Source organism: Aedes aegypti, chromosome 2, assembly GCF_002204515.2.
Source record: "Aedes aegypti strain LVP_AGWG chromosome 2, AaegL5.0 Primary Assembly, whole genome shotgun sequence".
In the NCBI taxonomy this organism is placed as follows: Eukaryota; Metazoa; Arthropoda; class Insecta; order Diptera; family Culicidae; genus Aedes; species Aedes aegypti.
In genome coordinates this window covers 341,017,250-341,034,891 of record NC_035108.1, presented here as the reverse complement: position 1 = coordinate 341,034,891, position 17,642 = coordinate 341,017,250, and the positions used below count along the sequence as shown (strand labels likewise).

The window sequence follows — 17,642 nt, the reverse complement described above, 5'->3', positions numbered from 1 at the left end:
GACCTTGAGCACAAACGATGTAAAGATAATGAACACTAGGGTGTCCCAGAAAAAAAAACTTGTTTGTAAAGACATGATGCTCATCCCTACGATAAGAGATATGCTTATAACATGTTTTATAGAAATGATCAATTTTCCAAAAAATCGTTGATGGGTCGATTTTGATGAAAATTGTGATATTTTATTGTTTTATGCAGATGTTTCATACTGCCGTGTAGTGTAAGTTTTTAAAACCATTCGATGTTCTAGTCTTACTAACTTTTTGAAAACTAAGAAAATCGTGTTTTAATATAACTTGTAACTTTAAATGTAATTCAACCTGATATATATGTCTAAGAGCTTTTATTGCAAAACTAGAATCTTCTATCGGGTAGCATTATCTATAACTATCATGTCGATAAAAAAAAGTTAGAAAAATGTCAAGAGGCCTGCGGCACAGAGGTTCTGTTTTTCTAAAAGCTGTCAGAGCCCCAGTTTCTAAAAACAAAGTCAAACGTCTATTTGTGCAAAATGAGAATTCAAAAAGAAAAACATGTTTCCTTAGGTTTGGAAACATGCAAATCACAAGCTGAATAAAAGTTTATTTATCTGAAGTATAAACAGTATTTTGCTAGAATATGCTGTTATTCAGCTAATAATGTTACTTGGGATTTAAAAAAAAAAACTTTACTTAAACTTAAACAAACTAGAACCCGTTCAAATTTAGGGTGAAAAACAGCAATATCTCAGCCCTCTGACAAAATTTTCCGATATGTTTTTATGAAAATATTCGTTACAATCTTTAGGTCTTGAAATAAAAAATCATACACGTATTTGAGTTCGAATGTTTACCAAAAAATCAATTCAAGAATTATTTTTCAGAGGTTTTAAGCAGTTCTGGAGAGAAGAACAATGATTATTTTCAAGAACTGATATCGCATGAATTACAAATAAACAAATAATACGAAAAGAGAAATGAAAGTTTCTTCTACTAATGTTGAACTTCCCTAGGATATCTGCACAAAACGTCAATATACGAATGTCATCAAGAAAACTGTCATTCTTTCCTAAAATAAATCTGGCGGAACCTCGACAAACATGATAAATAAGCATCTCTTTCTATTTAGGGGACTTTTAATACATTCATTTATCCTGGGACACCCTACTGAATACCCATCTGTTTAATAATCGCTAATTTGGGTTTTCTTTGGCGGTATCAAGTACTACTGATTGGATTCTGTTTTTGTCCTGCGCTCAAGTGTTCCGCCAACAAAAGCGATGATTGAGTGCTTCCGTCGTCACCGTCTTCAGATTGCCTGGTCATTGCGCTTGTCTTCTTGAAGGGTGCTTCTTTACGTCCCAGTGTGAATAAGGCATCTAGTTGAGATTCTTCTCGCGCGAAAGCTAATGCCGAGTCTAGTCACCGAGAACGTGCTCAGAAACGGCAATAAGCACTCCTCCAAGAATCCAAACTGCCGGGTGACGACAGAAAAGAATACCAAATCATTGTCTTAGAGAAACTAAAACTCCCCTAATAGGGTGGTTCGAAATACAAAAACGTTTTCCAATTCTTTCTTCAATATCTTCCTTGCAATTTTTATTATGAAAATATGAAAATATTTAACAGAACAAATTTTCTCCAATTTTTGGTGAGGATTTAATAGTGGCTCAAAGACATGGAAACTCTATATACAAATTGATATGGAAAAACTAAAATAATACTTTAAACACTGGTGTAATTATATTATAATCATAATTATTATATTATGATTATAATTAAACTAGTATTTATGAACGAATATTGTCACATAAGATGTAATGCAAAAAAAGTTGCTGAAGAAAGTGAGCTAATTTTGCTTGGGATTTTGCAAAAGTTTTTGGACCAAAATCCTAAAAAGAGCTGAATAATAGGGTCCTAAAGGCCTGTTCCAATTATAATGCCAAACGCTTAAGTTTAGGCCAAAAACACATGTTTACTCAATTTTTTAATGTTTTTCTTTTGTTTAGGTCCAAAAAACATGTTTTTAGATTTTGTCACACTCCTTGGGTTAAATTCAAATTTTGGGTGTATTTTGCTTTCCGTGTCCCTTCCGAAATGTCAGATAGGAACAACCCCAGTGTGAATACTTTAAGCCCTGTGGTGTTTTTGTCGATTAAGCGAATGTCAAACATGATCAAAAGTGTCAAAGTTCATTTATGGACCCAATTTTTAAATTAAAGTTTAAATATGGTCTAGCCGTTATTTGAGCGGGAAAAATTGTTAAAATAGTTGCAATAGCATGCTCTTTCGTGTCATTAAATAAAAACAAGATATCATTAAACATTTTAGGACCCAATTGCAATCAAATTCATGAATTAATGAATAATGAATTTTCAGTTTGAGATGATTAGTTTATACTTTTATTTCTAAACTAACTTGTTTAGCATTTTTATTTCAAAATTACCGTGCAACATTTTTCAAAAAACTTATATCAATGTTCATATAATCCTAAATCTTCTTTAGGCCACCTTTAAATCACCACCGAAACTGCTGAAATTTGCACATAACATTATTTGATGTCTAGGATTTTAAGGAAAATGTTTTGAACCGCCCTACTCCCCCAATCGTCGTTTGTTATGGTTCTCCAAATATCATTATAAAACCATGCTGCCTTTCTTCCGTCTTTCTGTATCCAGACTACCAAAGCCTTCCTGCCGGCAATGTTGGAACGTGACCATGGCCACATTGTGACGATCGCTTCCCTCGCAGGTCACGTCGGAATTTCCAAACTGGTGGACTACTGTTCGAGCAAATTCGCTGCGGTAAGGCTGATAGTTTAATTGTTGTGGAAGGTATTTAAAGTTATTTCTGATTCCACAGGTTGGTTTCGACGAAGCTTTGAGGATAGAGCTGGAATGCATGGGAGCACGGGGAATCTTCACTACTGTGATCTGCCCTTACTTTATCCAGGCGACGGGAATGTTTGACGACGTGAACTCTAGGTTGGTAGTGGTTTTAGGAATATCTCTGAAACGGTTATAAATTGAACTCACGAATTTCCTGACATTTTAGGTGGGTGCCAACGCTGGATTCCAACGATGTGGCCGATCAAATTATCGAAGCAGTTCAAAAGAACGAAAAGTATGCCATTATTCCAGGATACCTGAGGTGTATGTTAGCGGTTAAGTGGTATGTAAAAAATTATATACTATTTTGAAATTTGAAAACAAATATTTAGCATTGTAATTCTTATACAAATTTCATGAAAGAAAAATTCAAAAAAAAATGTATTAAAAGGGACATTGAGCACTTTTGGTTAATTTTTTTAGCTGATTTATCGCAATTACACACAAAAACTGTTTTTGATTATGCCAGAGTACTAAATATTCACTTTCAAAACTAATGAACCAATTATTTAATGTGGATTACTTTGGTCGCCTTACAGTTAAAGGGAACCCACTGATAAAGATCAGTGTTGTATTATGCACAGAACTCATTACCAATTTAAATTACTTATAACAATATAATCTTTAAAGCAGGGCTGCTCAATCTTAAGGTGATTATACATATAATGAAGCCACACCTCAAACTATCAAAAGCACAAGATTTGAGAACCAAACAGCGCTCCGCGTTGAAAATCTGTCCCATTGGTCACCACCAGTAAGCAAGCAATTTGATTGGTTTTCAACGCAAACTATTGTCGGATTCTCTCGTCTTGTGCACTTGAAAATTCAAAGTTTGGCTTTGTTTTATAATCACCTTAATGAATAGCAGTTCAAATCACAGCAGAATATTATGTAGTGAATCAAATTTTGTTGTCATTTTGGTTGTCAATAAAATTTCAAAAATGTTGGTAGTATCGTACGAAAGGCCCTCAGAGAAGATTACATTTGAGGGAACTAAAACAAGCTGAGTAGGATTAAAATGCTTTCCGGGATTCTACGATTATTTTAAAATTGCACTCACCATTACGTTATATTTCCTTGAACTCAGTGAGAATGATATGTCTAATTTTATGAAATATATTTTTAAGGTACTGTGGAAAAACACATTGGTATTATTATTTGGCATACATATTCCAGACTTTATGAGAATTCAACGTTGGATTTTCTAGAGTGAGAATTATCCCTAGAACTTCGACAGAATTTATTTTAAAATCATATTATTATTTCTGAAAATTTCAAAACTTTTTTCATTATTGCATCATAAATTTACCTGGGGCTGGGATAATGTAAAACCTAACTGATTTATTGTGAAATTCATGTGACGGTTTCAGTGGTATTCATGGCAAAATTAAAAACTTATAGATTTGCAAAAATCCTTCCCAAGCTTTTTGTGAAAATCATGGTAAAGTAATCGGAGAGCCAGATATACGAAGAATCCTCAAACACATAGACACATACACGTATAAACTCAAATACCGTAGTATTCCATACGTAGAAATCCATAACAAATTCCTCAAATAACTTCGGAAGAAGTCACTGATGAAGTTTCTGAAAATAATATTTCGTGGAACTACAAAATTCGGTGAAAAAAAAAACATCAACAGAATTACCTTGAAACAGCCTTGTAGGATTCTTTAGAGAATTCTTTTCAGAAGAGAAATGTTAGAGGAATGAATAACATATTTTATAAATAAATCACCTTAAAAGAATATAAAAAATATGAAGTATTACGGAAGATCTCTAGCACAATTGTTTGAAAAAAGAACTGGAAAAACTGCCTGTTTAATATATACTGTTCCATTTTTCGGGGTTTTGCATTTTTTGCTTGATAAAGGCAGTATACATTTGAACTTGTTTATATGTATCTAAAAGATTTCAGTTAATTGAAAACACAAGCGAAATATTAGCTATTGAACACAGGTCGACACATTCGGGATGAGTCTGTGAGTCCCCCATCCTTTCCCAAAGGCATCGCATTCTTGTTGCCACTTGACCAGCGAGCCGATCCTCACCAATTTCCTCACCGACATGGTGTCTCTCCGCTGATAGCACTCGATGTCCTCTCCCAGGGTGATGCAAATCTGAATCATCCCAGTGATCACACTTACTGCCTCCGACGATATCGTTCTCTATGCGCTTGCTATTCACATGGCCATGCGCCGGAACGTGCTGTTAAGCTTGTCCCGATTGCGCTTGGTTTGCACTGCTGCACCCGGAAATCCGTATCTCAGTATCGACGACGATACGATGATAGCTAGAAGACGCCTCCTACTATTTCTCGGACCATAAGCGTTCGGCATGTAAGTGCGTTGGTCGCCTATGCTGCCTTTTCACATGCATAATCGACGTAGCTGTTGACGTTTAGCCGATCGTCTATCATCACGCCCAGGTGTCTGAGCGACCGCTGTGATGCTATGACATGTCCCCTGACGGCAATCTCAGTACGTTGAAACGCTTTGCGATTGCTGACTAGTAGCACGTTCGTTTTATGGTGGGCTATCTTCAGCTTGACTGCATTCATCCAGTTCTCGATCGTGCCCATTACCTCCTTAGCTAGCACTTCCACTTCCTCCAGCGTTTCGCCGATTACTGTTAGGACGACGTCATCAGCAAAGGCAACGATTTCGACGCCCTTGGGTAACTCCAGTGATAGGATCCCGTCATACATCCCATTCCAAAGCGACGGACCCAGTATGGATCCTTGTGGAACTTCAGCCATTACTATTAACTCCTTTCGGCCGGCGTCGGTTGCATACACCAACACCCGACTCTCGAAGTAGCTCTGCAGAATCCGGAACAGATATTCAGGAACCCGTATTCTATGCAGATCTGTGGCGATGGCCTCTCAATTGGTGCTATTGAACGCGTTCTTAACGTCTATCGTAACTACGGCGCAGTAACGATCGCCACTTCGTTTTTGCTTCGATGCCTTCTCGACCGGGGGTTCGTCCTGGAATCTCCAGGACCGTCCGAATTGCGTCTACCGTCGACATTCCCTTCCGGAATCATAACTACCTTTTTGATAGTCCATTCTCGCCCTCCGTACATTTAGGATCCAGCAAGTATATAGGGCAGTATGATGATGGATCACCGGGTAGTTTTCCTGGCTTTGGCAGCAGCACCAGCTTCTGGATCTTTCATAAATCTGGGAAGTGACCTTCCTCTAGGCATTTATGCATCGCCTTCCGGAACATATCCGGGTACGCTGCTTTAAGTGCCACATTCGGTATTCCATCCGGCCCGGGGGCCTTTTTCACCTTCAATGCTTTCGCTGCTGCTACAAGCTCGTCATTGAAGACCTGACGATCTTCAGCGTTTGCTTCATTCCGCACCGTACGTACGCCACGGTGTCAGATCATGCGTTGAGAAGAGTTTGACAATAACCCTCAGCTTTTCAGCACACGTTTAAACTGACATTGATGGACCCTTGACGTTTGCCATTGTCACTCGATATTTCAGGGGTTGGCGTCAGCTGCTCGGCACAGCTCTTTGTAGCACTCAGACTTACTCTGCGTTATCTCGCGCAAAGACAAATTGAAGACCTCCATGTCCCTTGCAGTTTCCCAAAATTTTATGACTCATAAGGTAATCTAGAATGCCGTGAAAAGTGTACTGCGATCAGCCAAACTTGGGTACTTTTTGCATTACCGAGGGACCAAATGCAGTACTAGAAGTGGTACAAAATCTGAGCCCGAGTGGGATGGACCTGGTTTGACAGCAGCTCTGGCTTTCGCTCATGACTTCTACTTTCCATGCTCTCTGATAACGCCTTCTGGCTTTAAGGCAAGCAGCGCGGATGGCGTTGAGTGCCTCGTTCCACCACGTCGAACGTTGCCACCCATTTTCATGGCATCGTTGTATCACATGCCCTTGCCATCGCTGTTATCAGCCCTACTGCATCCATGTTCAGGGCATCGCTATCGGTGCGAAGAGATCTTTGTCGAAAGCCTTTTTCTTCCACTGCCGGTCACCAATTGTTTTCTGAACTGCCACAGTGTTTCGCTGGCCAATTCTGTAGCGCTAGTGATCGCTATGAGTGTGCTCTTCGCTTAGTTCATGTTGCCCGCCAGTGATGGGCTACAAAATGATATGTCGATGATCGATTCCCGTCCGTATTTCCGAAATGTGCTAACGGTGGCTTCGTTACACAATCGTATGTGTAGTTTTGCTAGAGCCTCCAGTATGTTGTAACCTCTGGCATTGGTTACCCTGCTTCCTTGAAGTCACCTCCAATCAGCACTGGTTGGAGTGGCACTGGTGGAGTGGCACTCCTGGTGATGGGCTTAATTACTTTGAAAACGGTACGGGTCGCTTGTACGGAGATGTGATTGCGGACCTGTGGGTTTTTGTAGGAGTTCAACAGAGCCCTGCATTTAACCCCCGCCACGTCCTAAGCAACCTCCCAGGGGCTGAAAATCGGATCCAGGGCACGGTCGAGCCCGGGAACATTCATGTAGCCGTTGTTATTTCGGTGGGTCACTGGCTCAAGTCGGGTAAGAGAAGGCTATTTTTTTGGGAAATGCCAAGTTACCTTTATTTATTAGCATAACAATCAATTTATTTTGCATGGAATCTTTTATTCAACATCATGAATGAAGAAAGTTGACTGTTTAAAAATGCCCTACTTGCTACTACGTTGGCAAGTTGGTTTAAATGATGGTTCTATCATACTTAAACTTTAACTCAAATTTGAACTTCGATACTTCTAATCATGTTTGATGTTCACTTCGCCGACAAATTTCACTGGGGTTTTACTTATGTGCCAACACTGGGGTTGTTCCTATCTGACATTTCGGGAGGAACACAGAGAACAAAATACACACAAAATTTGAGTTTAAGCCAAAGGGCATGATAAAATCTTAAAAACAGTGTTTTTGGTGGTAGGTCATTTGGCATAAAGTCGTTTGGCATAAAGGCGTTTGGCATAATGTCGTTTGGCATAATGGTCATTTGGCATAATGGTCATTTGGCATAAAGTCGTTTGGCATAACGGCCGTTTGGCATAATGGTCGTTTGGCATAATAGTCGTTTGGCATAATTAGTCTGAAACCAAGAATTTCTTAAGATGACATTCTTTTTTACGTTTCTATTGAATTTTTCTGATGATAACAGGCTTGTTGTGGAGTCAACCGATATAAAATGTCACTTTATTCAACAATCATATGCACTTGAATAAACTAAATACCCTTCTTTCAAACATTATATTTTTTTACATAGTTTTACGCCAGTTCTCCGAATGCCAGTTCCCCGAATATCCTGCTTCCCCGAATAGCCCACTTCCCCGAAACATTTTTGATATTCATAATTATCGTAACTTTATACATTTCAGGGTGGTGAACGAACTGACCATCTGATATGCACCATTCTTTATTTAATTGGCGGTTATTTCAAGTTTTACCGTCCTCAGCATTTTTGCCAACATGTGTATAGCCGAGAATGACAAAATACCTCCTTCTTTTGATTTCTTATCGTTCTTTCTCCAGCCACTGAAGTCTATTATAGCACCTATTTAAACTGCACCAGTTTTCGGGGAAACGGGTCTTTCGGGGAAATGGCATTTGGAAAACCGACACTCGGAGACATTCGGGGAAAAGTAGCACAATCACTCCGATGAGTCTGAACGCTATTTTTTATGTTTTTTTGTTTTATTAGGCCGCAATATTTTGGCGTCCAATTTTCTATTGGTTTTATCATAAATTTTGCCTTCTTAAAAAATAGGCTGTTATTTGTACTTTGTATTTATACTTTTTTAAATTTTATAATTTAGTTGAGCTAAGTGTTAACCATTTTCTTGCAAAATGTGCTGTTAGAATGATAACTACTTTATAACCTGCCAGAATTCAACTTGTTTTTTTCAAACACATGATCTCCTTTGCTGGAGATATACTGGAAAAATATTATTTCAATCACAAATTTACCCTTCTTTCGATAATAGACAGTGTTTTTGATGTACACTTTCATAATTAAAATTTATATTTTGCCACAAATATTTTCTTTCAAAAATGTGTTGTTCATTTGAATTATGCTTTGCCTTAGAGCCTTAAACATTTAAACAAAAAAATATCTTGCATTTTGCTGCAATAATAGATCTTTGGATAAGATCTTTTTGCAATATTTGCAAATAAATTTACCCTTCATTTACCAAGTAATTTTCATCAAGTGTTACGTCCAAACTGGGACAGAACTTGATCTGCATTTTTATGAGCATTCCCTTTTTTAATAACTGCGAACTTTCTTTGCCAATTTATTATTTTTAAATATGTATATCGCAACAAGCTTAAAGATACTCTATGTTCTGGGTTGTGGAGAAAATTATTATTCCGAAAAGATCTTCCGCCAGACCCATCACGCGTTTTATTTAGTTATGCTCTTCAATGTCACTACAATTTTTGCCATTCATAGCTTGGAATATCTCTGAACAACCACCACGCTTAATGAGAACCTACGAAAATTGTTGATCTCGATAAAAGCTTCGAAAATGGCGATATTCATTCTTAGTTAATCATTATGCCAAACGGCCATTATGCCAAACAACCATTATGCCAAACAACCATTATGCCAAACGACTATTATGCCAAACGACCTTATGCCAAATGACTTTATGCCAAACGGGCTACAATCGTTTTTTTTACTTATATCAAAGAAAAACACTTGAAAATTGAGTAAACATGTGTTTCTGGCCTGAAGTTAAGCGTTTGGTAAAAAACATTGGATCAGGGCTGTAGAACCCTCTTCTCGAAAAGCAGAGATGATCAAAATTTAAAGTTCACAAAAATGCGTTCCCATGTGCTTAGCACAGATTCAAATTGGCCACTTTATAGTAAACTTAAGGCGGGTATCCGAAAATGGTCATTTGTGGGATCAATGAACTAAACATGGTTATCAAATTCAGTCGTTTTTCTAAAGGTTTACACTGATGTATTTTCTTAAAATTCTTTGATGTAATGACCACAATATAACTTAACGGAAACTTATATCTATGACTTGAAATGTTCCTACCTCTAGGGGCACAAAAGCACAGCACCCTTTGCATCCGACTTAACCCAGTGACCCACCGGAATAACTTCGACCACAGTAACATTCCCTCGATCCTTTGGCCTCCTTTGGAAACTAGATTTATGCACAAGCAAGTATACTGTCAAAAAAAAATTCTATCTTCATTAACGAGACTTTTAGCCCTGGGCTAATTCATCTCGGGACCAACGGCTTTACTTCTCTTGCAATTATGTCGTCACTGAACTTTTAGTGACAATCTCGAGGATGGGGTTCGTTCCCAGGTCCTCGGCGAAGAGGCGTGTGTTCTAACCACTACACCAGGTCCGCCACCGTCCTAAAATAATTGAAATCCATGAAGTATTCGCTGAGCGGAGAGAGTTATTTTTTCACTCAGGTCTACACGGGTTAATGAATAAGCTTATAAGCTTATCTTTGATGCAATTGAATTTGTTGAAATGTTCTATAGATTCATAAATGTGGGTAGACTGTATTTCGCTGAGCGGTATTACATACATGCTTCATGATCCAAGCTCTTTTCTTACATAGCAGAATAAGTTGGGGAATTGTTAGTTAAATGGTGTTCTTTTCTTATTTCTTTAGAAAAAATATAATATGAAGAATATAGAATAGAATAATATGAGCAGGTTTGGTGAAAACTGTTAAAGGAACATGCCTAGGAACGCCTGAACGAATTATTGGAGGATTTCCTTGATAAATTCTTTGAAGTGATCCTGAAAAAAATCGTTGGGGTTAATTCTGGAGATCTTTCTAGAAGAATCCAGCTTTCTAAAAGAAACTTCTTAGATCTTCCTTTGAGTATTTCTTTCAGATATTCCTAGAAGAATCTCTGTAGGAAATTTGGTAAGGTAATCATGTGGTAGTCTAAGGAATAATTCTTGCATTCTCCAAGACTTACATCAGTTTTTTTGCTCAAAGATTTTATGTAGAAAACATCTCCTTGAGAAGTCCTTGGAAAATATCTGAAGGAATACCTCGAGCAATCCTTGTAGAAAAACTTTTGTGGTATTCTCTGGAAAAAATAGCATTAGAAATCTTTGTGATGTTCCATTGCCGTAACACAACACAAGCGTTATGTTTTTCGTAGTTGATTGTTCGGAATTATGCATCGAATGCTCGAAAATCATGACTCTCGTATTTATTTATGATTTATTCATAGTTGTGTAAGTCAACCCGATAAAATGAACACGAAATATGCCAGAGCGAGATTCGAACCAAGAAGCTTCTCATTGAGAGCCACGTACCTTACTACTCTTACGATTTGTCGTGTTGGATTATACGTGATCGATACGAATGAGTTGAAGCAAAGCAATGCACACTGGTCCAGGAAGCTAGTTTAGGCGGACATGAGGTTTTCGTCAAGATTTATTGATTTTAGAGCCATAGTTTATTCTGAGAATATGTTCAGAATTTTCAGTACTACAAAATGTACGGAACAAAATTTTTTTTTTACGGTGATCGCAAGAGTGACTCATACGCCAACTTTTTTATTTTAACGAATCGTAAGTTGGTATGTTCAGCAAAGTTGTAGCAAATGATCATAGAAGCAACTTTGCCGAACAAACTTTTTCTCGGTTTTGCTTCAGAGCCGAGATAATTAAGTATTTTTAATAAAAAATCGTTTTTTGCTCTTAAGTGTTTTATTTTTTAGATTTATTGGCCTACTATGTTCTACAAAGTTTTTATACTTATCATTTGCTACAACTTTGCTGAACATACCAAAGTTGTATTTCTTATGGTTTTCATGTTATTTGAGTTTTTCATCTTAAAATTAGCTATTTTGTATGCCTTGTATCTCAACTATGAGCACCTCAAAAAAATATATCTTTCCACCAAATGATTTTGCAGTCTTTCAAGTACCTGTGAGCAAAATTTGGAGAAGATGATATTTTTCTATCTCGTTTGAAATCGATTTTACTAATAGACGATATGAGATAAATCCATATTTATTGAATATTCATACATGTTCAACTCACAAAAGTCATGGCTAACTAAGCATATCAAACCAAAAGTAACACGTGTATTTATATAGGAATATAAAGCACATCGTTTTTCAGTTGTTTTCGATTAACTTGGAAGCTTCTGCAAGAAATTCATCGTATTTTTCTCTACCTGTATTTAATCAATTCCTAAGCAAGATCACCGGGTTGGAAGTCAACATAAGCGGTATAAAATACTTATACAAAATTTACAGTCCGATTGAATTCTGTGGCATGATTTTCCCAGAATCTTCTGATGGATTTATTCCGCATTTTTTATGTTTCTTCGGCGACATGGCGGTCAACATCACTCCATGCGAAAGTGGTTTTTGCACCGTTGAAGAGAATACATACCAATCGTAGAACTGGCGATACTAACAGTACGTTTCTGACAAAAACAGTTCAAATGCCTCCTCGTTAATCTTCCGATTAAAGTTGACCACTTTTAAAATGATTGAGATCCGCGAAAAGAAGTTATTACAAGTGCGGAAACGCTAACAAAACTGCGCAATTGAATCAAATCGGGTAGGTGTCTTCGGGGGACTTATTCTTCGTAAATCGAAGAATAAGTTTTCTGAAGACACCAACAGGATTCAATGCAATCCCTCACTTTTATTCACAATTTCGGACTTATGACGTCGTACTTCGCAGTTCAGTAGTGAAAGAAATACACAATATCTACTTCCCGTAAAAAGCGGCATGCCGTGTTACGACCATTTGAGTTCCTACCAGCTGGAAGAGGTTCGTACAGTCTCAGCCCTAACCTTCCTTCGAGGGCTTTTCGTGGCGATCCTTTAGAATGCTGTTACACTTACTGATACGTCTACAACTATTGCACGGAAGTGGTGTTGTCCGGCATGCCGCATTACCAAAGAAAAACATGAAACGTGGAATCCATCAGAAGATTCTGGGAAAATCATGCCACAGAATTCAATCGGACTGTAAATTTTGTATAAGTATTTTATACCGCTTATGTTGACTTCCAACCCGGTGATCTTGCTTAGGAATTGATTAAATACAGGTAGAGAAAAATACGATGAATTTCTTGCAGAAGCTTCCAAGTTAATCGAAAACAACTGAAAAACGATGTGCTTTATATTCCTATATAAATACACGTGTTACTTTTGGTTTGATATGCTTAGTTAGCCATGACTTTTGTGAGTTGAACATGTATGAATATTCAATAAATATGGATTTATCTCATATCGTCTATTAGTAAAATCGATTTCAAACGAGATAGAAAAATATCATCTTCTCCAAATTTTGCTCACAGGTACTTGAAAGACTGCAAAATCATTTGGTGGAAAGATATATTTTTTTGAGGTGCTCATAGTTGAGATACAAGGCATACAAAATAGCTAATTTTAAGATGAAAAACTCAAATAACATGAAAACCATAAGAAATACAACTTTGGTATGTTCAGCAAAGTTGTAGCAAATGATAAGTATAAAAACTTTGTAGAACATAGTAGGCCAATAAAACTAAAAAATAAAACACTTAAGAGCAAAAAACGATTTTTTATTAAAAATACTTAATTATCTCAGCTCTGAAGCAAAACCGAGAAAAAGTTTGTTCGGCAAAGTTGTTTCTATGATCATTTGCTACAACTTTGCTGAACATACCAACTTACGATTCGTTAAAATAAAAAAGTTGGCGTATGCGTCACTCTTGCGATCACCGTAAAAAAATTTTTGTTCCGTACATTTTGTAGTACTGAAAATTCTGAACATATTCTCAGAATAAACTATGGCTCTAAAATCAATAAATCTTGACGAAATCCTCATGTCCGCCTAAATTAGCTTCCTGGACCAATGTGCAATGTTGTCACTCTGGATATTACGATTATGTAGATTTATAATTATGACTCCAGGAACCATGAATTGTCGTCCTGATATCATGATATAATCAATTTATGAAAATCATGCTTCCGGAATCACATTTTTATCGGTGAACAGGATAATTCGTGAGAATTTTTTGAGGAATTCTGTGACAACTAATGGAGGGATAAGCGAAGGAACTTTTCAATGAGTTCTAAAAATATTTCTTGATTTTTTTGATGAATTCTTCTAAGAATGTTACTATAATCGCTGGAAGAATTGATTTGAGAAAGTTTGGAAGTATTACTGGAGATACTTCTAGAGTAATCCATGAAAGAATTCTTGTAGAAAACCTGTGGAAAAAAATGCTTTAGGATCTCTTGAACAGCTTTCGAACCTCCAGAAATTTATAAATGATTTCTTCAAGAATGATTTTTTCAGGAATTCTTTAAGATTTTCTCCGAGGATTTCTTCTAAGACCTCTTAGCTTTTCCTCTCAAGATATCTTGAAATATTCAACAATACTTTAATTGAACAGAAAACAATTAAATTATTGAAAACCCTGATTGCCGATCACAACTATATACCTACTTCTGTTTCAGGATATTTCCATGGGGTTGCAACTCTGGTTTTCTGCGACGGCTGGTTCCCGATGCCACACCTCAACATGCTGCCCCCATCCAAACTCCAAACGGCCTCAAAATGAATGGACACTCACACCCGCTGGCGGAAACGGCACCGGATAACAACAACACGAAGACGTCCCCACTGTTGGTCCATCGACTATCCACCGGGGAAAGGGTACTGTAATAAGCAAAAACTTAACTCCCACCGAAACACGGATTGATCAAGAAATACAAACACAAACACACACACACATACACCCACTGTACTAATTAGAATATTGCGCATCCACAGAACTGAAAGGTTTCAACACCTAAGAACCATCAAAAGAAAGAAAGCTGACAAGTGGAAAACTGGTTTTTCTTTTCAAGGAGGTTGCTCTCGGCAGCCTAACCATGTCCTAAATTTGAAAAAAAAAAGTTTTAAAAATCTCTAGCTTTAAGAATAGTGTCGACGGAGAAAAACTGATACAAGTATATGTGATTTGCCTTGTTTTAGGAAGCGACGAAAGAAATGTGATTAAGACAGGCTAGGCATTAAGGCTGGATAATTCCTATTTCTGGGGAAAGTAGATGTTAAGGTGTCCAACTAGTTCGTAGTCAATAAGAAGAAAGACAAACAAAATCTTTACACAATAAAATCTGTTCACAATTCCTTGCCTCCCGCTAGCTGTCAAGCTTTGGACGACACAACGCACTTTATTCGAGAATCCTTTGGAGCCGATACTTTCTGTTGTCTTCCCTATAGGAATGAAGACCAATTCGAGAGACGTTTTCCATGAGCGAACCGATATTCCACATTCCGAATGTTCCTTACAGAAATCCCGCTTTGGCGCGAAATTTATCAATAAATAGGCATTTCAGACTCGTACAATAATACATTGGTTTCTCTTATCCGATAACTTCCATTCATCTACAACTCCTTTGGAAACCGCACACCAACACCTCAAAAAGCCTACAATAACCCCTGTCCAGATTGTCTAAGGTAGACTGGGTAGACTTGAAGCCCTGGAGATACTTGATTCCACCCTATTTCTTCGAAATTAAAAACAATTTTATTCCAAGTGATTTCGTTGAATACTTCATCTCTACGAAATACTATGTCAGAACTGGAAATTCGACAAGGATGAAAAGGAATGATATTTCAAGAGCAGTTTGTTTATTGCAATTAAAACATTAATTAACAAACATCTTTTGAACAGCTTTGGTAAACCCAAACAACTTTGATTATATTTTACAAAATGTTTAAGATTTTCACCATTTGGAAGTTTAAAAGGCCAAAAAAAACGTGTATACTATAGGAAATTTCCTCCACAACTGTTCTTTCTCTGGACACAAGGGCGTATTTCTCCGTGATTTTTTGAGGCAAGCAGTTATTCTAGGAATTGCTCTAGGGATTCCCTCAGAGATTTCTTCAAGAATTCTTCAAACGTTTTCTCCTGATATTCTTATAGGGCTTCGTCCAGAAATCTTTCCAGAGACTCCTCCAAGGATTCCACGAGGAAAATCTACAAAAAAATCTTGGCTTCATCCAGGGATCTTGAAGAATTACTCCTGTTTTTTTTATCTATCTTTATTAACGAGATTTTTAGCCCTGGGCTGGTTCAACTCGGAACCAACGCCTTTACTTCCCGAAGGAAGTCGTCACTATAACTTCTTACGTCAGAAGTGACTATCTCGGGGATGGGATTCGAACCCAGGTCCATTATCCAAGTTCCATTATCCAAGGTAGACCTCTCGAAATTCCTTCAGGAATTATTTCGGAGATATCTCCAGGGATTCCACCAGGAGCTTATCAACAGGGGTTTCTTTAAGAATTCTCCCAGGGATATTTCCAAGAAAATCGGGAATATGAATCACTCTAAACATTTTTTCAAATAATCCTCCATGATTTCCCCAAGAATGTTCTTCCAGTGATTCGTTATAGGCCTTCGAAAATTCCTGTACAAATTCTATTAAAGATTCCCTCATGAATTCTTCCAAGGATTTAATCAGAAGTTCCCCTATGAGTGCCTTCAGGATTACTCCAAGATTTTTTTCCAGGAATTGGTAGAGAAATTCCTTTACTAAAGAAGTTTTTGAAAAATCTCTGGATAAATTCCTGGAGGAATCGTTTTTGAGCCATCCCTGGAGGAACTTCTAGAAAAAATTTCCTAGACAATCCCCTCTACAAAAAATATGGAGAAATCTGTAGTATTGCTATCCCTTGGAAAATCCTTGTCTAATCCCTGGAAGATTCCTTGGAAAATGCTTAGTAATTAATTGAAAAATGAACTGAAAAATCTCTGGCACAATTTTTAGAGGACCCATGCAAAGATTTTTCTTGAGTAATTCCTGAAGAAATTGCTGGGTAAATCTCTGGAGGAATCCCTATAGAGATTTTTCTGGAGGAGTCTCTGGAGAATGAATTGCTGAATGAATCAATGAAGGGTTACTTGGGATAATTGACGAAGTGATCTTTGAATAATAATGATTACCTGGGTAAATTGCTGAATGAGGCATCTTAGGAGGAATCCCTAGAGAAATTTCTGGAGAAGTTTCTAGAGTGATTCTTGAAGAATCACTGTGAAGATTATGCGGGAGGAATCCCTGAAGAAATCTCTGCAGAGAAATTTCTAGAGAAATCCCTGGATAATCCTCGGAGGAATCTATTGGGAATCAAAGAAGTGATTTTCATAGAGGAATCTAGGTAGAGATTTTCCTAGAGTAATCTAGGTATAGATTTTCCTGTTACAATCCCTGGAGCATTTTCTAATGAAATTCCTGGAGAATATTTCCATGGTTAATCTTTGGAGGAATTATTAAAGAATCCCTGGAGAAATTTTTAAAAGGGCAGATCGAATCTCTGAAGAAATTTCTGACGAAATCTCTGGAAGATTACCTGCAAAATTCCTTGGAGCAATTCACGTAGCGATTCTCCAGGAGATATTCCTGAAATAAAATCCTGCAGGAATCTCTCTAAAACTAGTGAAGTAATTTCTTGTAGAATCTCTGGATGAATTCCTGGAGGAATCCAAGGAGTTCCAAAGAGGACTAACTGGGGATATTCCTGCATGTGTCCTTGGAGGAACCCATGGAGGAATTTCTGATGGAATATCTGGAGTAATCCTTAAAGAAATTGTTTTATTTTGTAATCCCTGGTGAAAGACTTGGAGACATCTCTGCATGAATCCCTATAGAGTTTTTCCTAGTCAAATCCTTAAAGGAGACTCTGGAGGAATCTCAGAAAGAATATCAGGATAAATCGCTTATAGAATTCCTGGAGGAGTATCTAGAATGATTCCTGGAAGAATCCTTGGAGAAA

The 17,642-nt window shown here is 37.4% G+C and overlaps 1 protein-coding gene across 4 annotated transcripts in view; it reads left to right on the top strand.

The window, feature by feature from the left end:
* Nucleotides 1-15,209, top strand: part of LOC5573100 (short-chain dehydrogenase/reductase family 16C member 6) — a 103,513-nt gene extending 88,304 nt beyond the window's left edge. For all 4 annotated transcript variants that reach the window (XM_021846111.1, XM_021846109.1, XM_021846110.1 and 1 more), the window contains 4 exons: nucleotides 2,656-2,781; nucleotides 2,840-2,961; nucleotides 3,032-3,148; nucleotides 14,318-15,209. In XM_021846111.1, coding sequence (XP_021701803.1) covers nucleotides 2,656-2,781; nucleotides 2,840-2,961; nucleotides 3,032-3,148; nucleotides 14,318-14,525 — 573 coding nt within the window. In that variant the 3' untranslated portion in view covers nucleotides 14,526-15,209. The remainder of the gene's footprint in view (nucleotides 1-2,655; nucleotides 2,782-2,839; nucleotides 2,962-3,031; nucleotides 3,149-14,317) is intronic.
* Nucleotides 15,210-17,642: the final 2,433 nt, after the last annotated feature.